Source organism: Orcinus orca, chromosome 5 (assembly GCF_937001465.1).
Source record: "Orcinus orca chromosome 5, mOrcOrc1.1, whole genome shotgun sequence".
Lineage (NCBI taxonomy): Eukaryota > Metazoa > Chordata > Mammalia > Artiodactyla > Delphinidae > Orcinus > Orcinus orca.
Window position 1 is genome coordinate 6125421 of NC_064563.1, and position 22462 is coordinate 6147882.

The following is a 22462-nucleotide window of genomic DNA, read 5'->3' on the forward strand; positions in this document are numbered from 1 at the left end:
GATTGTTGTATAATATGGTAATTCTATTTTTAGTTTTTTAAGGAACCTCCATACTGTTCTCCATAGTGGCTGTGTTAATTTACATTCCCACCAACAGTGCAAGAGGGTTCCCTTTCTCCACACCCTCTCCAGCATTTATTATTTGTAGACTTTTTGATGATGGTCATTCTGACCGGTGTGAGATGATACCTCATTGTAGTTTTGATTTGCATTTCTCTAATAATTACTGATGTTGAGCATCTTTTCATGTGTTTGTTGGCCATCTGTATGTCTTCTCTGGAGAAATGTCAATTGCTTAGCATACCAATTCCACTTCTTTAAAAAAAAAAAGTTTAATAGTTGCTCTAGAGTTTAAAATATACATTTACAACTGATCTAAAGCCTACTTTCAGATAACCCATACAACTCTGTGGGTAGTCTGTATCTTAGAGTATTCCCAATTTCTCCCTTCTATTTTTTACAACAGTGCAATAATTCATTTCACTAGTTCATAACCACCAAATTAACTAGTTTTTATTTATTTATTTTTTTACATCTTTACTGGAGTATAATTGCTTTACAATGGTGTGTTAGTTTCTGCTCCATAACAAAGCGAATCAGCCATACATATACACATGTTCCCATATCTCCTCCCTCTTGCGTCTCCCTCCCTCCCACCCTCCCTATCCCACCCCTCCAGGCGGTCACAAAGCAATGAGCTGATCTCCCTGTGCTATGCGGCTGCTTCCCACTAGCTATCTACCATACGTTTGGTAGTGTATATATGTCCATGCCTCTCTCTCGCTTTGTCACAGCTCACCCTTCCCCCTCCCCATATCCTCAAGTCCATTCTCTAGTAAGTCTGTGTCTTTATTCCTGTCTCACCCCTGGGTTCTTCATGACATTTTTTTCTTAAATTCCATATATATGTGTTAGCATACGGTATTTGTCTTTCTCTTTCTGACTTACTTCACTCTGTATGACAGACTCTAGGTCTATCCACCTCATTACAAATAGCTCAATTTCGTTTCTTTTTATGGCTGAGTAATATTCCATTGTATATATGTGCCACATCTTCTGCATCCATTCATCCGATGATGGACACTTAGGTTGTTTCCATCTCTGGGCTATTGTAAATAGAGCTGCAATGAACATTTTGGTACATGACTCTTTTTGAATTTTGGTTTTCTCACGGTATATTCCCAGTAGTGGGATTGCTGGGTCATATGGTAGTTCTATTTGTAGTTTTTTAAGGAACCTCCATACTGTTCTCCATAGTGGCTGTACCAATTCACATTCCCACCAGCAGTGCAAGCGTGTTCCCTTTTCTCCACACCCTCTCCAGCATTTATTGTTTCTAGATTTTTTGATGATGGCCATTCTGACTGGTGTGAGATGATATCTCATTGTGGTTTAGATTTGCATTTCTCTAATGATTAATGATGTTGAGCATTCTTTAATATGTTTTTTGGCAGTCTGTATATCTTCTTTGGAGAAATGTCTATTTAGGTCTTCTGCCCATTTTTGGATTGGGTTGTTTGGTTTTTTTGTTATTGAGCTGCATGAGCTGCTTGTAAATTTTGGAGATTAATCCTTTGTCAGTTGCTTCATTTGCAAATATTTTCTCCCATTCTGAGGGTTGTCTTTTGGTCTTATTTATGATCTCCTTTGCTGTGCAAAAGCTTTGAAGTTTCATTAGGTCCCATTTGTTTATTTTTGTTTCCATTTCTCTAGGAGGTGGGTCAAAAAGGATCTTGCTGTGATTTATGTCATAGAATGTTCTGCCTATATTTTCCTCTAAGAGTTGGATAGTTTCTGGCCTTACATTTAGGTCTTTAATCCATTTTGAGCTTAGTTTTGTGTATGGTGTTAGGGAGTGATCTAATCTCATACTTTTACATGTACCTGTCCAGTTTTCCCAGCACCTCTTATTGAAGAGGCTGTCCTCTCTCCCCTGTACATTCCTGCCTCGTTTATCAAAGATAAGCTGACCATATGTGCCTGGGTTGATCTCTGGGCTTTCTATCCTGTTCCATTGATCGATCTTTCTGTTTTTGTGCCAGTACCATACTGTCTTGATTACTGTAGCTTTGTAGTATAGTCTGAAGTCAGGGAGCCTGATTCCTCCAGCTCCATTTTTCGGTCTCAAGATTGCTTTGGTGTTTCAGGGTCTTTTGTGTTTCCATACAAATTGTGAAATTTTTTGTTCTAGTTCTGTGAATAATGCCAGTGGTAGTTTGATAGGGATTGCATTGAATCTGTGATTGCTTTGGGTAGTAGAGTCATTTTCACAATGTTGATTCTTCAATAAAACCTTGTTCATATTAATCTGCTTCTGTTTATGTGTCTTTACTCACTGACTCAGCTGTAGAGGAAGAACTGACATATGTGAGTGGTGATGTGGGAGCCAGACTTGAAGACACCAAACTTTTGTGTCCCAGTGACTGGGATGTGGAATTAGGCACACATTATGGCTGCATGTGCTGAGTCCTGAAATCTGTTCTCAGTGTAACGAGTGACAATCAGGAGGAACTGAGGTCCAGAGGAGGGAGAGATGGGGTGACTCACCCTGGCTTCTCTGTATGTCTCTCAACAACAAAATGTGAAGGTGATACCTGTCATTGGACAGGGAGGAAAAATTAGACACTATGTGTCCATTGTCAGAGTGTGCAATGGCAACAATAAGGCTGAGAAAATAGCTGAATGTGTTCAGTCTGACACTCATACAGATAATCAGTCAGGCAAACATAACGATGGGAGAAAAAGCTCACTAGATGTCAGAACTGCTGCCTCTCGAACAAGCAAAGTTTCCAGCCAGAGACGACGCTCCTCCATGGCCCGGATACATTCCATGTAGATGAGGCGCCCATCACCAAGGCAATCGATATCATCAGTGCTGCCCAGGAAAGCAGTCCCATGCCTGTGAAGAAGCCTTAGATCGTGTGCTGGAAATTCTAAGAACCACTGAATTATATTCACCACAATTTGATGCTAAGGACGATGATCCTCATGCCATTGACCTTGTTGGGGGCTTAATGTCTGATGTTTTGCAAAGACCATCCAGGAATGAGTATGTTCTTTCAACAAAAAACTTTAAACAGGTTTCCAGCAGTGTAATCACCCCCACCTCCCTTCACAACGTCCCATCACAGATAACTCGGGCCATGGAAAATGAGGAATCCTGGGACTTTGATATTTTTGAACTGGAGGCTGCCACTCATAAAGGGCTTGGTCTCAAAATATTTGCTCGCTTTGGAGTCTGTGAAGTCTTAAAATGCTCTGAGACAACGCTGAGATCGTGGTTGCAAATTATCGAAGCCAATTATCATGCTTCTAACCCCTACCACAATTCTACACATTCTACCGATGTGCTTCACGCCACTGCCTATTTTCTCTGCAAAGAGAGGATAAAGCAAACTTTAGATCCACTTGCTGAGATCACTGCCCTCATTGCAGCCACTGTCCATGACCTGGACCACCCCGGGAGAACCAACTCCTTCCTGTGCAATGCTGGGAGCGAACTGGCCATTCTGTATAACGACACTGCTGTGCTCGAGAGCCACCTCGCGGCCTTGGCCTCCCAGCTGACCACTCGTGATGATAAATGCAGCATCTTTAAAAACATGGAGAGGGATGACTACCGGACACTGCGCCAGAGTATTATCAACATGGTCTTAGCCACAGAAATGACAAAGCACTTTGAGCACGTCAACAAATTTGTCAATAGCATCAACAAGCCCTTGGTAGCATTAGAGGAAGATGGGGAAACTGATAAAAATCAAGAAGCCATAATCACTATGCTCAGAACTCCAGACAACCGCAGTCTGATCAAACGAATGCTGATTCAGTGTGCTGATGCGTCCAATCCCTGCCGACCCCTGGGAAAGTGCATTGAGTGGGCCGCACGTATCTCAGAAGAATGTTTGTCTCAGACTGATGAAGAGAAGCGACAGGACTCGCCTGTAGTGATGCCAGTTTTGGACAGAAATACCTGCAGCATCCCCAAATCCCAAATCTCTTTCATTGACTATTTCATCACAGACATGTTTGCTGCTTGGGACGCCTTTGTAGACCTGCCTGAGTTAATGCAGCATCTTGACAACAATTTTAAATACTGGAAGGGACTGGACGAAATGAAGCTGCGGAGCCTCCGCCCACCTTCTGAATAGTGGGCGACACTGCGTGGGGCCCTGACGCTGTGTCCCTCCAGTCACTTGGGATTCCTGAGGGCAGAGTTCCTTGGTCCTTTCATCCCCCGGTCTGCAGAGCCTGTAAGAGCACACAGGGACGTCGGCAACCTTCTGTAGCCACCATCCGATGCCACTGCCGTAAAGTGAGACTTAGCTGGGCCTGCTGCAGGGGCGCTTCAGAAAGTCACGTGAGAACCACGGTTTGCATTCGCATCCATTAAAGCACGAGCTCGGGACTGCCCCCGCAAAGGACGGAGATGGATTTCCTTTGTTAACGTAGTTAAGTCTCTCTCCCTCAGAACTAGCCCATTTAGCTCCAGGTTCCTTAGGCACCCGATGCACTTACACAACATTTAAGAGCTTTACACAACTGGAAGGTCACATCTTTATTTCTTATTACAGGAACACAACTTCTGGAAACTTTATTTCTATCAGAACCTGGAGGTGATCAGGCTTTACTTTATCATCTCTTTCTTCTTCTACGTGTGTTCCTGGTCTTACTCTTCCTGGTTCTTCTGCAGGGAGCGGTCCAGCAACTTGTTCTCTGGATGTAACTCTACGTCTCTTTTCCTCCGGATGGTCTCGATGATTTCGTGAGCAGCATCGTGGGGTTTGTCGTAGACCGGCAGCGGCCACGGGTAGACGGCAGGCTTGGCCCCCACGGGCGACTCCAGCCTCAGCTCCAGCTTCTCCCCTATGTCTTCCCAATTAACTAGTTTTAACCACCCAATTAATTGTTGCTATTATTTTGAACACTTATATGTTAGATCAATTAAGAGTAAAGAAAAAAAAATAATTCATTTATTTCTTCTCTAATGTTCTTCCTTCTTTATGGAGATCTGAGTTTCCTATTTATATGATGTTTATTTCCTCTGAAGAACTTCCTTTAACTTTTTTTGTGATGCAGTTCTACTGAAGATAAATTCCCTCAGTTTTTGTTTGTTTGAGGAAGTCTTTAATTCTCCTCCTCTTTTGAATGATAATTTAGCTGGATACAGAATTGTAGGTTTGTGATTTTATTTCTTCCAACATGTTAAATATTTCAGTCCACTCTCTTTGCTCACATAGTTTCTGAAGAAATGTTCAATATAATTCTTATCCTTTTCCTCTATTGATAAGGTGTTCTTTTCCCTTCGGCTTTTGCTTCTTTCAAGATTTTCTTTTAGGTTTTCTGCATTTTGATATGATATGCCTATGCATAGTGTTTGGTTCCCCCCCACCTCCTGTATTTATCTCACTGGGTATTCTGTGAGTTTCTTGGATCTGTGTTTGATTATCTTGGTTTGATGTCTGTCATTAACTGTGGAAAGTTCCCAGTCATCATTCAAATATTTCTTCTGGTCCTTTCTGTCTTTCTTCTCCTCTGGTATTCCCATTACACATTTAGTACAGCTTTTCTAATTGTCCCACTGTTCTTGGATATCTTGTTTCATACTGGTTTTGTTTGTTTGTTTTGTTTTCTTTCCTTTTTGAATTCAATTCTGGAAACTTCTACTGACCTATTTTCAAACTCACTGATTCTTTCCTCAGCCATGTTCCATTCATGTTCAACCTTTGATGAGTCTGTCAAAGACATTCTTCATTTCTCTGACAGTGTTTTCATTTTCTAGTATTTACTCTTGATTCTTTCTTAGAACTTTTATCTACTTACATTACCCATCTTTTCTTGCACGCTGTCCAGTTTTTCCATTACAGTCCTTACCATATTAATTGTAGTTATTTTAAATTCTTGGTCTGATAATTAAAATTTCTCTGCCCTAGCTGAGTTAGTTTCTGATGCTTGCTTTGTGTCTCCAGGCTGATCTTTCCTTGCCTTTTAGTATGCCTTGTAATTTTTTATTGAAATCCAGACATAATGTCTTAGAAACTGAGGTAAATAGGTCTTTAGTGTGATGTTTTGTATTTATCTGGCTAGGAGTTAGGCTGTGTTTAATGTTTGCTGTGGCTATAGTGTAAGATGCTTCAATTTACTCTGGTATCCTTGTTTTTGTCTCCCCTGTTGTCTTCGGGTTTCCGTAGAAACTCCTTCTTACATAGAGTCCATGTCTTGCAGCTCACTCAGTTGTAATTTACTGTTATTATACTGCATCCCTATTGACGTGGTAGTAAGGTATTAGGGAAGGGAAGCATTCTGTACTCTCATGGTTAAATCTCCGTTTATAAAAAGGGCCAGAATTTCTGCACTGTGACCTTCAGAAGTTTTTTATATTTTTCAGTTTTTTTCCCCCTAGATCTCTGTGTGAGACAGGAAGGCTGTGGGGATTAGAGTTGGCTCATTGCTCTTCTGGAGATAAAGTTCTAGTGAATTAGTTTTCCTTGAGGGCAGGGCTTCGTTTTGGAGAACAGAACCCACTGGTTGTATCTTAACATGGTTATTTTTTTCTCTTATCTTCCCCAAAGTACATGGACATTTCCCCCCAAGTGTTCACAAGTGGGAATCTGGTGACGTTTTTGGAGGTAAAACTTACGGATGTACAGAGGCTCCCTGAAGCCTGGGCCCTCAGGAGTTTTAACTCTAAAGCTAGTCAACACTCAACCTCCAGAAATGTGTCATTTACAGTTTTTAGTGCTCCTACCAGTTTCTGGCTCTAGCAGCTTCTGCTCCTGGTAAGCTGTTACTCTCTTGGTTCTATTTCTCCAGTTTTCAGGGCAGTAGTTTGCCCTCTGACCTCAATTCTCTGATAAATCTAAGGAGAGTTGTTGATTTTTAGTTTTTTAACTTTCTTCTTGTTATGAGGATGGGAGTTACAACTTATAATCTCTTCACATGTTGGAATGGACACTGGAAATGCCAGTTATTGTTATTATACATTACAACTCCAGAATTTCCTTTTTTAGAAACAGTATTTATTTCTTTATTGGTAGTCTCTATTTGATGAGCCACTTTATCATATTTCCCTTTAATTTATAGAAGTGATTTTTTTTTCGTTCCTTGAACCTGTTTGTGATATCCGCTTTGGTGTCTTTTTGTGCTAATGCGACATCTAGGTCCCCTAGTAGACCATTTCTTTTGACTGCTTTTTTCCTTGTGAAGGGGAAACACTTTTGTGTTTTTTTGCATATACTATAAGTTTTTATTTGAAAACTGGACATTTTAGGTACTATATATCATAGCAAATATGAGTTTGTTTCTTCTCTGATATTGTTTCTGTTTATTGTTAATGATTTGTTTGGGCTAATTCTGTGGAGTCTATCTTCCCCCACTGTTTGTGACCTTTGATGTCTCTGTAAAGTGTTTCTTTTTCCTTATTAGTTTTATTTTCAAGCCTGACTTCATAGGGGTTGCTCCCATGTCAGAATTGTTTAGTGGTAACTGAATAATTAAAAGTTGTTCTCATCTACCTTGAGCTATTAAGTTTCTGCCCTTGTTCATAGATTTGTGTGTAAGTTGGGAGACACATGTCAGCTTCAGACAGTTTACTTGTTGTTCCTGGCTTTTACCTTCTGCTAGCACAAGTCCTCACATTCATCCAGGGACAAACAGCTGCCTTTTCCAGTCTCTCCTAAGAACGTGTGCAGCCTTGTACATGCACACTGCCTTTGGAACCACCAGGGCTATGTGGAGACCTATCAAGGCCTACTCTGGCTGTCTCATTTCCTGATAAACTTATGCCTAGTCTGATTGCCACAACCTCAGGCTAGCTGGCATTCGTCTTTCTTATTTGTCACTAAAATCGCTACTGTTTCTGACAATGTGTGTGGGGATTTTTCCATATTCTGATGAATATCAAGTTAGCCCTTAGCCTTCCTGGCTGAGAAGGTGCTGGTTTTCATGGCTTACACCAACCTAGAACATAGCTGGGCACAAATACAGAGCTGGGGTGGGTGGCCACATTGGAATCATAGCAACGCTGGGAAAAAACACCACGGTGAAACTCTTACCTGAATTGCTTCAACACACATGTTGAAAAAACTACTACTACTACCACACAAGCTTTTCTTGTGTAGACACACCTCAATTTATCTTGTGCCTTTGTTCTCTTTTCAGAGTCCTGAAATTTTTGTTTTTGACAATTTTGTCCAATTTTATCGTTGCCCTTTGGAGTGAGGATTTGGAGTTACTCTACCATTCAGGACTATTTGATGGTTCTTATGTCCCAGGGGAGGTTGTGGAATGGGAATTTAGCAAGGTGCTATTTGACACGTTACTGTGAATATCTAGTTCACCCCTGCCTTCATTGGAGTTGGAGGGATTTAACATTACGCAGGTGTTGGACTTCACCTGGTCAGGTTCTCAGAAGGTGTTGGGACAGGAGAACAAAGGATACTGATGAGAGATAAGTTCAGGTGATTAACCTCGAGACCAATACTGGCTATGAATGGAAAAGAAGTGATGACAATGCTGACAGCCAGAAGGACTGAAAGAGTCAAGGTTCTGGAAGTGAGTTTGAAGTAAGAAAGGTATTTGTCTTGAAGTCATGAGTGAGTTGGAAGTCATTAGGAATTTGGGGTCGGAGGTTGAGCCTGAGTAGCTGTGGACCGGAAGAGTCAGAGGAACCAGTTATTTGCTACTAACCTATATTCCTAGTACCCTCAGACGGACCATGACAAGCATCCAGTTTAGTCGACTGTTGGGGAAACTGGAATATACACATGATTGAAAAAGAATCACCAACAATGAAAGGAGTCCAGTCCTAGAATTTGACTAGTAAGGCTCTACTTCCAGCTTTCCCTTCACAATTTGGTAAAAACAACAAACACAAACAAAAGAAGAAGCAATTTACTCTCCAGCCTCACGGACTTAATAGTCTAGTCTTCCTCTGAGCCATCAGGTAGGTTCTGTGGCCTGTTCTGCCCCTTGGGATCTAGTTCATTTCTTTGACCCCAGTGGCTCTTACTGCAATGGGCACCCTGTGTATGACAAAGCAGGAGGGAAGATTTGGACCAAGATAAAATGATTAATCTTGTTAGAAAATTTGACAAGATAGTTATTAAAAATATGATGGCTAGGAAGTGCATAACTTGAAGAGACTATTTCAGTATATTGCCCCTCAAAAGTATTTCTTTTTTAAAGTCAGTTCACTTGAGATTTTAAGTAAGTGGTTGATTTAATCCATTTGACTAAATTGTTTATCATCAAGACATTCCTTCTGCTCTATTTTTCACCACTCAGCAAGCTGACCTGGCATGAACAGGTGTTGCTGTGGGGCAGATGGGTCCCCTGTGCTTATACCCTTGGTACCTAATTCATTTCCCTTACTCATTGTTGATTATTCTAGTACATGAAGCAAAGCTATGGAACTAATGTCTGATTTTTCTTTTCTGTGAAAAAACACTTGGTTTGTCATTAATGAACTGGGTCAATGGCTCCATAATGAATTCAGGCTTTATTGACTCTGATTCCATGTTATTTGAGCTTTTGGAAGAAAATTAAAAGTTTTTAAACCTGTTTTTCTTTTGCATTGATTTCTAAGGCAACTAGTTTAATTATGGATCATTAACTACCTCACTTCAATTCTAGTTTCATCAAAGTTTCTTTCTTTCTTTTTTTTTTTTTTTTTGCGGTACGCGGGCCTCTCACTGCTGTGGCCTCTCCTGTTCTGGAGCACAGGCTCCGGATGCGCAGGCTCAGCGGCCATAGCTCACAGGCCCAGCCGCTCCGCGGCATGTGGGATCTTCCCAGACCGGGGCACGAACCCGTGTCCCCTGCATCGGCAGGAGGACTCTCAACCACTGCGCCACCAGGGAAGCCCTCTTTATTTTTTAATAGGAAAATTTTCTCATGGAATAAATGTCTCCTGAAAGATTCTTATTCTGCCCATCATGGCTTCTGATGGTGGGGGCTGAAGCCTAATCAAAAATAACTGACCGTGAAATACCAATATTTTCTTTAAAAACTGATGGAATAGTTTAATTTTAAAAAGACGTTTTCTAAGGCATTCGTTTAAAAATAATTAAATAACTTATTACCTGTCTTACACACACACACACACACACACACAGACACACATACACAGTATGAAAGGCATGTGCCATTTATAAGAGAATAATGAAAACTTTTGTTTTATGTTAGATTGAAGCAGGTACTTGGCACACTGCAGTGAAAATGGAGATTTTGAACGTGTGTGTGTGTGTGTACATTTAACTACCATGCTTAGAATTACACGAACCATATCCTCCTATTCTTAAGCAGATTTCTTTTTCATCTTTATCTGAGAAACAGCATTTCTTAGTCCATCTTCATATGGAATTCTTTTTTTTTTTTAATTTATCTTTGGCTGCTTTGGGTCTTTATTGCTGTGTGAGGGCTACTCTTCGTTGCGGTGCGCCAGCTTCTCATTCGGTGGCTTCTCTTGAGGAGCACGGGCTCTAGGTGCACAGGCTCAGTAGTTGTGGCTCATGGGCTCTAGAGCACAGGCTCAGTAGTTGTGGCGCACGGGCTTCGTTGCTCCGTGGCATGTGGGGTCTTCCCGGACCAGGGATCAAACCCACGTCCCCTGCACTGACAGCCGGATTCTTAACCACTGTGCCACTAGGGAAGTCCCTTGTGGAATTCTGATACCACCCTCTTGCTGCATCATCCCCAAATTCAAGGACAACATCTTTTCCTAGTGTTAGAAATTCAAATGCACAAGTACTAGCAGTTCAGACTTCTACAGTTGTGATAAATAAGTAATGCCCTATTTCACAAGCCCCCTGGCTGGTGCAGCCAGCCCCAAGAACCCCGCTTCGGTGCGTCTCACCCCGGGAGCCCTTACTGCTGGCCCTCCCACTCAGCTCTGTGTGCCCCAGGACTGGGGCAGTAGCAGGAACAGCCAGCCCTTGCAGCCCTCTTCCCTCAACCTCCCCCCAGATCGTCTCAGTTAATGCTTCAACTTCTTATTTTAGCTCTTCTTACTGTATTCTCTCAGTCTTGGAATGATTTACAACTTTCCCCTGTAATGTTTATTATGGTTCTTTCCAGCAGTGCAATCCCTATCTCTCGTTATAGAGGAAACGTCTTTACTACTCACTTTGACCTTGAGAAATGTCACTGACTTCCTATGCGATTTTGCCGACCTCCCTCGTCCATCCTGTCTCTACCTGGTTGAATACATTTCAGTTCTGTTTCACTGTGTAAGAGTGATTGGGGACACTAATGGATGCAGGGTGTGGAGAGAATCTATCTTACTATGTGTGGGCAAAGAACATTTTTTTTTAAATTAATTTATTTATTTTTGGCTGTGTTGGGTCTTCGCTTCTGTGTGAGGGCTTTCTCCAGTTGCGGCGAGTGGGGGCCACTCTTCATCGCGGTGCGCAGGCCTCTCACTGTCACGGCCTCTCCCGTTGTGGAGCACAGGCTCCAGACGCACAGGCTCAGTAATTGTGGCTCACGGGCTTAGTTGCTCCGCGGCATGTGGGATCTTCCCAGACCAGGGCTCGAACCCGTGTCCCCTGCATTGGCAGGCAGATTCTTAACCACTGCGCCACCGGGGAAGCCCTCCCGGCAAAGAACATTTTAATGGACATAGATAAACTATTTGATTCAGAAGATTTGCCTTTTGGGGAGTGCACAGTGACTTTGGTAGATAAATATTCTGTTAAAGACGGTATGTCTTTGTACCTTTCATAGAGCTTCCAGGTGGGACATAGGATGAATTATTCTCGTCATTAACAAGGAAAGTCCTCTTCCATAGAGTGCTAAGAATATTGAGATTAAATTTGAGAGAAACGCATACAATCTAGTTCAGATGACAAAAGGAAAAGAAATATGTTGTGCACGATTGTCCGTCAATCAAGACCTTTTTCTTCACCTGCAAAATAGCAGGGTTGGATTTGACCAATTGTTTGGGTTTTTTTTTCTTTAACTTTTTAATAAAACTTTGGTACCATTTGTTAAATGGAAATATTGCTCTTAAACTTAATGACTGGGCTTCCCTGGTGGCGCAGTGGTTAAGAATCCCCTTGCCAGTGCAGGGGACATGGGTTTGAGCCCTGATCTGGGAAGATCCCACATGCCACGGAGCAATGAAACCCATGCGCCACAACGACTGAGCCTGCGCTCTAGAACCCACGAGCCACATCTACTGAGCCCACATGCTATAACTATTGAAACCCGTGTGCCTAGAGCCCATGCTCCACAACAGGAGAAGCCATCACAATGAGAAGCCCGTGCACTGCAACAAAGAGTAGCCCCAGCTTGCAGCAACTAGAGAAAGCCTGTGCGTAGCAAAGAAGACCCAAGGCAGCCTAAATAAATAAATAAATAAATAAATAAACAAACTTAACGGCTATGTGGCAGTTTTAAAATATTGCCTCACATTCTTTGACAATATTTTCATTGAGATTAAGGTCTCTGTCCCCTTCCCTTGAGTTTGAGCCGGTTTGTGATAGCTTCAACCAGTAGAGTATGGTAGAAGAGACACGATGTAACTTCTGAAGCCAAGTCATAAAATCCATGCAGCTTCTGCCTTGTTCTCTGGGACACTTGCTCTGGAGGCTGTGACCTTACCAGGGTAAGAAGTCTTACTACCCTGAAGCCACCGTTACTGTGTGGAAGTCCAAGCCACATGCAGAGGCGGTTATAGAGATGCTGGTTCATAGTCTCCATCAGCAGTCCTGGTCCAGGCTCTGGGATCCCATCCCCCATCCACTTGAGTCACCCCCAGCCATGCGAATCCACTTGAGTCACCCCCAGCCATGCGAGTCTTCATGGCTGAGGCCCCAAACATCATAGACCAGAGACATGCCATCCCTGCTACACCCTGTCTGGATTCCTAAGACTCACAGAATCTGTGAGCATAGTAAAATTGGTGGGTTTTTAAAAAATTATGTTGAATTTTGGAGTGGGTTAGTTAAGCTGCGGTATATGACCAGAGCAAAATTATAGAGATTATATTCGACTTTCTTAGGCTGAAGTAAAGGACCTATGGAATTCTGGAAATTGCTACCCCTGAAAACTGCTTATGATATCTGGCAACCATGAGAAAAATAGGGCTAATTGTGGCCTTTTGTGAGTTCATCATAACCTATGTGACCTGGGAGACAGATTCCAAATATTTCAAAATGTTGATTGTTAATACTAAACATTCCCTGGAAATATAGTATGATTCTAAAAGGCCTTTGATGGGAAAGCTCAACATTTAAAATTACTTCCTGTGGTCCGAGGTTTTAGAAGGCACAATTTCGCCTGGGCAGTTCGGGGTATTTTTGAGGACCCTTCTTATTCTAGTGGAACTTTCCACTTTGTTATTCACTTCATGTTTCAGTGTCAATAGAAGTATTCTGTCGAATTTCTCTACAAATCCATTCACATCCAGAAAAATGACACTTTATTTATAACTTCTGCTTAGAACTTAATATTTAGAAGAGTTCAGTGACATTTTCATAGTAAAATGACATGAAGCCAATGAAATATTATAGAAGCAGGAAAAATTCAAACACATTTCATTTCCACTGATGGCACTTGTGTGTCACACCGGAGGATGGTAAGCCAATCAATTAAAATCTAGAAGAGCCAAAACTAGACAGTGTCTGAAGCAAGGCAAAACTGTAGATTCCTCTTGGGAACCCAAAACTCTTCTCTTGCTTCCCTTTCCCCCTTGGTGTGACATAAAATCATCCTTCTCGGTCATTGAGGCAGAAAATGTCAGTGCTGAAAATCCAGGAGGAAACCAACAGTGGACCTTGTGGCTGTATTTATTTATTTGTTTTACATTTATCTGACAGACCAAGGCATATTTTGAAAATGGAGGAGAGGGTACATGGGATGGTGGTGGTGATCTGATGGATGAAAGATGCATTGGACCAAATATGCCACCTTTAGTTCTGTTGAGGCAGTCTCTTTAATTCTGTGTTTTAGTTTTCTGAGAGTATTTTAACTCCGTGCTTCCCAAGTTTTATGTGCATAACCGTTTTCTTTGGATCTTGTTAAAATGCAGATTCTGACTCAGTAGGTTGGGGCCTTAGTTCAGTGGGGCCTAAGATTCTGCATTTCCAGTGATCCCAAGATGACGCCCAGGACCACACTTAGAGTAGCAAGTGTGTCTGTAACTAGTTGCAGAAACTGGCAGCCGGATGTGGCAGCCTTAACTCAGGCTTTCATTAAAAAGTTGAATTTCAGGGCTTCCCTGGTGGCGCAGTGGTTGAGAGTCCGCCTGCTGATGCAGGGGACACGGACTCGTGCCCCGGTCCAAGAAGATCCCACGTGCCACGGAGCGGCTGGGCCTGTGAGCCATGGCCGCTAAGCCTGCGCGTCCGGAGCCTGTGCTCCGCAACGGGAGAGGCCACAGCAGTGAGAGGCGCGCGTAACCGCAAAAAAAAAAAAAGTTGAATTTCAGTGTAAATGCAAAACCTGCACATAGTGCTTAAATTACTCAAATCAGTGAGTACTTAAATTTAGTACTCAGTCCCTAAGTGCCTCTGCAACTTTCTTGTAAGGGATCCACTTGTGAAAAATGACATTTCTGGGGAATTCCCTGGTGGTCCAGTGATTGGGACCTGGCACTTTCACTGCTGTGGGCCCGGGTTCAATCCCTGGTCGGGGAAATAAGATCCCTCAAGCCATGTCGTGTGGCCAAAAAAAAAAAAAAAAATCTTAAAATGACATTTCTTCTGAAGATCTGGGTGTTGTTATAGCTCGGGGGGTACCAAAATTTTTGTATTTTGTTTTATACAAAACTTCAAGGCAGTAGCTCCACGCAGACACAAACTGAAAGTTTGCATGTGACTCTTTTCCTTTAGCTGTATATCCCAGAATCAAGGTGCATATTTCCAAGACAATTAAAAAAACTGGTCATGCTTCTTCCTGACTCATTATATTTTGGAAGTGGAGTCACTGATTTAAAATTTCAGTGCCACATAGATTTGACATTTTATTTTCAAAGAGAATTTGAGGTGGCAGATATAATCCTGGGATGGATTATCAAAGAAACCTTTACCCAATAGAATCTTCTAATATAGTAAAATTATTAGCATATATAAAGGTTAGTAGATCATAGAAACAGGTTTCTGAACCAGCGTAATTTTTTCTCCCTCAAGGAAGATGAGCTGTAGTTTGATAACTCTGATCGACATCTTGCGAATGAATAACATTCGAAACATAGTTATATTTCATAGAGGCTTATCTTTTCCTGAAATACAGTGAATAAAGAGATGTGAAATAAGATTTTGATAATCTGACTTTCAGAGACATTAGTATGCATGATATCAAAATAGTGTTTTATTTTCAATATTTTTCATGGATCTATGCATACATGCTCTATAACATGTATATAAGCTTTCTAGTAGGAGGTCGGAGAAGCCTGGCTGAAAAAAATCCAATGTCTGAAATGTCTGGGGTGTTGGGCAACAAATGAGTCCCACAGCCAACCGCTTTCTGAAATAATCTCACGTAGTTAAGCAAGTCTTTAATTAGTTGTTACAGATGTTTTTGATGTCTTTGAACTCTCTTTCAGAGACACAGTTAACAGCCCATTAATAATGTACCTGTAGCCAGAAATATTTTACGTAGTTGTCTGTGTAGTGTGACAAGTTGGGGAAAGGGAAAAATTTGTTGAAGAACTGATGCTGCGTTATATCTCCAGCTGTAACTAGAAAGCTAATCTCACACTTTATTACAGAAAAGAGAACGGAAGTAATAGGGTTCACAAAAGGCTGCCACATAGGATGCCCATGGCGACAGAATCACACCAAAGGGTATCTGCCCTAACCCTGCCCCTGCAGCAGGTAACAGGGGGATTAAGGAGGTAATATATGTAAAGGGCTTTGATCTCTTTGGGGGAAGTGGCTGTGCAAACTCAAAGCTTTATATTATTGTTATGACTTTTCCTCTAACCTATGATTTTTTCCACATTATGCAAGCTTGTCAATTACCCACCTGTGTCCTGTTCACGCCACCGTGATTTTATTTCTCATTTTTAAAGTTTATGCTTCTAATTGAGAGACATTGCTGTATTTCCAGATTCATCCTGGCAGATTAATACCCAACAAGAAAGTGCTGCTGTCAATGGGCATCTGAATTATGTGTTTAAAATTGCCTTTGATGGCAAGGATGCCAAATTATGCCCTTCATGAAAACCATTTTGTGCTTATTTGCTAGCTGTGTGATTGAAAAACCGCAGGTGTTTGATATCATCTTTTACTGTGTTTGTTTGGTAAATGAAATCTTAAATACATTTTACCTCTTTGAAATTCATCTTCTGATGCCATTTAGAGAACATTAAAAGAAAATTAAAAAAGAAAAGACTTAATATCACTGAAATTTAGCCCCTAGAAAAGTCAACTTTTCAAGTCAGAATCTGTTTTTGAGTCATTCTTTAGGCTGCAGAGCCTTCTAATGGTGTAGCTGGAGCAGATGACAGAGTTGAACTGTAAGGGGTATGAGTGGGGAGCATTTTGCCTTCCCAGAACCTCAGTTCAGTGAGAAAGCAAATCCAGAAGATTCCGTCCATAAGGTACCAGTGGAACACATAGCATCGTTCTTTTTTAAAAAACTTTTTCGGAGTATAGTTGGTTTACAGTGTCGTGTTAGTTTCTGCTGTACAGCAAAGTGATTCAATTATACATATACATCTATCCAGTCTTTTTTAGATTCTTTTCCCATATAGGTCATTACAGAGTATTGAGTAGAGGTCCCTGTGCTATACAGTAGGTCCTTATCAGTTATCTGTTTTATATAGAGTAGTGTGTATATGTCAATCCCAGTCTCCCAATTTACCCTTCCCCCCACCCTTTCCCCACTGGGAACCATAAGTTTGTTTTCTACATCTGTGACTCTATTTCTGTTTTGTAAATAAGTTCATTTGTACCATTTTTTTTCTGGAGTCTGCAGTGCTTTCCAAAATGAAAGCCTGCCGGCTTCTTCTTAAAAAGTGAAGTGCCCTGTATCATATGCTTACATATACATTTTCCTTTGGAAACTCTTGATGTCTCTGAGGATGTGGGTTATTGCCCTATCATATACACGTGGAAACGGAGGCTAATCTATAGTACATGACTTATTATCTGCACAGTAAGAAGTGATGGTGCTTCCATTCAAGTTGTTAGATCTTCTGACATAGAAATCCGGGACATTTAACCTTATAATACTGGAAAAAACTAGTATTTAACACTGTGTTCTGCTTATCTATGGCTGTATAACCACCCTAAAACTTAGTGGCTTAAGACAACAGCAGCAGTTTTGCTCTTCATTCTGCCATTTGGACCGAGTTAGCTTGGTGGAGATAGCTTGTTTCTCTTGCCCTCAGCATCAGTTGGGCTGCAGTCATCTGAAGGGTCATTCATGCACATATCTGGTGGTTGGTACAGGCCACTGGCTGGCATCTCAGCTGGGGCTGTCACCCGCAATGCCTACGCATGGCCTCTCTGAGACTATGACCCCCCAGAGTCCATAGGGACACACACATATGCAAACACACACACAGAAAGAGAGAGAGAGAGAGAAAATACCCCTACCTGGAAGGAGGTTCTATCACCTTTCCTTTTCTACTAGCTTTGAAACTCACACAGAATCACTTGTATGACTTTTTTTGTATTAGATCCGAGTCACTGTGATTGGACCATATTCAAGAGGAGAGCAACTAGATTCCACCTATGGATGGGAGGTATTCTGGACTGAAATTTTGTGTCTTCCCCAAAATTCATATGGTAAGATCCTAACTCCCAATGCGGTGGTGTTTGGAATGGGGACTTTGCGGGGGGGTTAATTAGGTCAGGAGGGTGGAGCATTAGTGCTGTTACAAAGGAGACCCCAGAGTGCTCTCTGGCCCCTCTGCCATGTGGGGACACAGTGAAAAGACACCGTCTGTGACCCAGGAGGCGGCTCTCACTAGACACTAAATCTGCTGGTGCCTTGATCTTAGACTTCCCAGCCTTCAGAACTGTGAACATTTCTGTCACCCAGTATATGGTATTCTGTTATAGCAGCCTGGATGGACTAAGAGAGGAGAAATATCAAAGAACTTGCAGACATGTGTAAACCCAACATATATTGCCTAACAACAGAGAATTTCCTTAAGTTGGTGAGCAGGTGTAATCAGTAGGTGAATATCCACCCTACTCTGCCCAGCTCCTCATGCTCAGTGCAGCCCCTTTAGCCCTTGGGTTCCCATGGTGAGGTCTCATATGTGGCTTTAGGACCCTTGGGTAGGAATGCAGGCCAGTCTGTGGGTGCAGCATAGGTTATACCTTTTAAATATTTAGACACATGGTATGCAGGCTCCCACTGGTACCCTTGCCTGGGGTTCCACAAAAGGAAGATGTAGGCCGGTTGGAGAACAAAGCCCCACCAAAGAAGATACAGATGGGACCACTTCTGAGGTCACTCTTCTAGCCATAGGAGTTAAGGTTTACCACCAACTCCGAGGTAATGAGGAACTGAAGATTTGGATACTGCTGCATGTTCTTTAGAATTTGTTATAAATAATCGGTATGTTAAACTCTCTGTTGTCCTCAATGTGAAATAAATACTTCTCAAAGCTTTCTTCTTATATAAATTCCCAAGATAAAGACCCTTCAGGTATTCTTATATTTTGATACTTTTGGATCCCACCTGTTTATTTAAGTTAATAATTTAAATCCTAAAGTAAGAGAAACCAGATAATTAAGTTCATTGCAGAAAAGTGCCTCAACAAGGCACAAGAATATTCCCATGTTTAGATATCTTGTACCTTATGTGAAATTCTAACAGGTCTTTACTCACGCAGTGGTGTCTGTCTATGGTATTGCTTCTTACTGATTAGGTAGAAACAATTTTCATATCACTATTTCTTAGAATGACCCTCCGTAAAAGGCCAAGTACTTGATGATAAAACAGAACAAAATGAAAACATGTTTTCAGGAAATGCTTTGATAAAAGTCTTGCTTTCCAGAGAGTCTGGATGAACAGCTTCAAACAGATATTTCTCTGAAGTTTTGTGTGTTATCTTAAAAAGTTTTGAATATTTTTATTCTATCCAATAATATAACTGTGGTTGATGTATATATTTCATCGACAGTGTTGATGCTTATATTCAATTATATTATAGATATTACGTATACTATATGTCTATAATGTAATAATAAAATAGAAGTGTTAGCTCAGGAGCTAGACTCTCAGAGTTAAACCCTGTGTTTTCCACCTACTACGGTGACCTTAAGGAAGTTACAAAAACACTCTTTGCTCCAGTTTTTTATCTTGAAACAGAACAATTATACTTATCTCACAGGGTTTTCAAAAGGATTAAATGAATTAATACATGTAATTTTTTTTAAGCACTGCCTGGCACACAATTATGGCTCAATATATATCAGCTATTATTCTAGTTGTCTATTGTTGTGCAAAACTTAGTGACATAGAACAAAACCGCCATTTCACTCTCTCATATTCTCTGTAGGTCAGCAGTTTGGGAAGGGCTTGTCTGATTGGTTCTGGTTTGAGGGGCTATAGCTGAAATGATGGGGGCCTGGAGTAGCTGAGAGCTGACTGTACATCTCTCTTGAAGAGTTCTCTGCATTTCCCCATCCATTCTCACATGTAGGCTATTTGGGTTTCCTCACAGCATGGCTGCTTCACCGCAGTTAGCTTGGCTGCAGAGAGGCTCAGGGCTCAATGTGTGATTGTTCAACAGCAAGGTGGAAACTAAATTATCTTTTATGACATAGCCTCAGACGTCATGCAAGATCACTTCCACTGTACTCTACTTGTTGAACCTGTCATAAAAGTCCAGCTGGTTTCAAGGGGTGGGAATGTAGATTTCATTTTTTTTAATGGATGGAGTTGCTTTGTAAGAGGAATATGTGGTTTGGGACATATTATCTAGGCCATCTTCAGAAGACACAATCCACGGCTATTATTATTGTCTAGTGTCTTCTTGACACTGTCACATACCTCAAGGGGATATATCTAAACAGTTGAAGAAAAACATAGTGCTAAGCATATTTCTCTTATGAAATGAAATGGAAGTTTTCTGTCTCAACCAGGCTGTTGCCTGATGCTGAAGAGTAATCAACTGCATGGAATTTTCTCACAAATGGAGATATCCCATGTTGTTGGTTGAAAGACGATACATATTCTGTTGATACCAGATGCAAAGGTATCCTCCTTCATATTCAGTTATGGATGGAGTTGCTTTGTAAGAGGAATATGTGGTTTGGGACATATTATCTAGGCCATCTTTAGAAGACACAATCCACAGCTATTATTAGTGTCTAGTGTCTTCTTGACACTGTCACATACCTCAAGGGGATATGTCGAAGGGGATATATCCAATGAAGGAGTCTAATTGGAGTTATTGTTTGAAAAGAGAATTACCTTTTCTTGTGTGTCCTGGAAATGCCTTTAGACATTGCATTCATCTGCAAAGAAGCAGGAAATGCATTATCTTCTAGTATTAAAGAACCCAAACTATTCATTTCTAAAGATGCCTGATACTCAAGAAACCTAGCAGTTTTGACCCAAGAAATCTCTCTGTGGGGTTATTAGTTTTTCCAGTGTTGACTCAAGAATCTGAGAATCTTACATTTTTCAAGAGCACTGAGTGCAGAGATGTCTAAGGAGAAAAGTCTCTCTCTATTTTCATGTTTTTTGATCTAATTCTCCTTTTTCTGAGTTTGAGACAAGTGTTACGATTTTGAGCCAGTATAGGTTTATCCTGCCCTCACAATCCTTGTTACTAGTAGTTGTTGATGACTGAACATCAGAGCCTTATCCTCCACCATTATTTTTTCTTAATTGAAGACTATTGGGAAATAGTTGAAACGGAAACATGAAAAATAAGTATTCAGGCAATGAAAATGCCTGAAAATCAAAGAGATGAAAAACTGTTCTGTGGGAAAGATAGTCCATATTTCAGAAACTCTTGTGGTGATGTAGTGCTTTCACCAAAGGAGAGAAGCAGTTGGTGGCAGATTCTTGGTCCTAGAAGAGAAAGCACATGTGTAAAAAGTAAGTCCCTTGATACAGTCTGTTATAGCATATTTGTTCTCTCAAAAATGAATTCTGTGGGATGAGAACTAACACATCCAGTCTGATCTAATAATATTCAAACACCGAAAACTACACAAGGCACAAACACGTAGACATTGCATAGAAAAAACCTGCGAGGATAAAACATGCTAAATTGAAATGTCCTCAGTAGTTGCCTCTGGAAGAGGAAGTGACATTGGAGTCATGAGAGAAGCAGGAAGGGGAATTTTCACTTTTCACTCTCCTGTATAATTTGACCTTTTTTGATGTAAATATATTATTTTATTTTAAAATAACAAGAATGTTCCGTGTATTGCTACTTTTGTTTGTGTAGAAATCAGGGTATATTTTTTACTAGGTAAAGATGTCTATTTGTCATTTAATTCACAGGAGAATACAGTCATATTTTAAAAGGGTGAAAGGATATAATTATTTCTATTTTTGAATTTCAAAGCTGAAAACACAATATAGAAAATATCACATCTCAAGCTGTCTCCTACTCTAAACTCTTTATTTAAAATTTGAATGCATCGTTTATCTTTTCTAGTGTAACTACAACTCCCACCCCCTAAAAAAATACCTAATGGCTTAAAACAGCAATAGTTTATTACTTTTCATGGTTCTGTGAGTTGACTGGACCATTCCACTCCACACAGTATCAGCTGGGGTCACCCCCATGGCTGCGTTCCGCTGGCTCATGGGCTGGGTTGGAAAGAAGACATGGCTGCCTCACCGAGGGCTGGAGACTTGGAGCTGGCAGCTGGCTTGTGGTGCCTTAAGTCTTGTCCATGTGGCCCTTTCTCCCTGGAATCTCATCCTCCACGGCCTCTCCAGGTGACCTCTGCCCCCAGCAGGACAGCTTGGACTTCGTTACAGCATGGTCACTGGGTCCATGCTGAAAGTGAAAGCTGCCTGTGCTCTTAAAGGTTAGACTTGGAACTGGCTCATGGTTGGTCCCCATTGTATTCTGTTGGTCAGAACAGGTCAGAGGGCCCTTTAGATTCAAGGAGTGGGGGCAGAACCATCAGTGGCCATCTTCCCAGCCATTTGTCACACCCTGCCTGTCATCACTGCCTTGCAGGGGCCATCATTCTGATGACTCCTGTTAGGTAGACTCATGGTATCCAACTATACCATCGTTAAAGTAATGCTTGGTGATGTAGGGAGCTCAGCACCAGATCTCAAAGGCTTAACACGATAACGTTAATTTCTTGTTTACGTAGCAGTCCAGAGGTTCCTGGTCCAAACAGCTCTTGTTCTGTTGGTAATTCGGAGGTTCAGGCTCCTTCTGTCTTGTCACTTTTTCGTCTTCAGCATGTGGTTTCCAGGTTTGCTGTGCTCATGGGCAGTGATATATGAGAAAGTAGAGAGCATGGAGAATCACACAGGAAACGTTTAATGGGCCAGGGTTGGAAACAGTGTCCTTCAT

General features: G+C 41.3%; 1 protein-coding gene and 1 long non-coding RNA gene across 2 annotated transcripts in view; both read left to right on the top strand.

Moving 5' to 3' along the window:
- The first annotated feature begins 2577 nt into the window (after window positions 1-2577).
- Window positions 2578-4206, top strand: LOC101273113 (high affinity cAMP-specific and IBMX-insensitive 3',5'-cyclic phosphodiesterase 8A-like). Its single transcript, XM_033431980.2, is given in 3 exon segments — window positions 2578-2831; window positions 2834-2902; window positions 2905-4206. Coding segments are annotated over 3 exon segments (1332 nt in total). The 5' UTR covers window positions 2578-2812; the 3' UTR covers window positions 4149-4206.
- A 13418-nt stretch (window positions 4207-17624) lies between these two features.
- Window positions 17625-22462, top strand: part of LOC125964472 (uncharacterized) — a 179911-nt gene continuing 175073 nt past the window's right edge. Inside the window, exon 1 of the long non-coding RNA XR_007477521.1 lies at window positions 17625-17735. This is a non-coding gene — a long non-coding RNA (uncharacterized LOC125964472). The remainder of the gene's footprint in view (window positions 17736-22462) is intronic.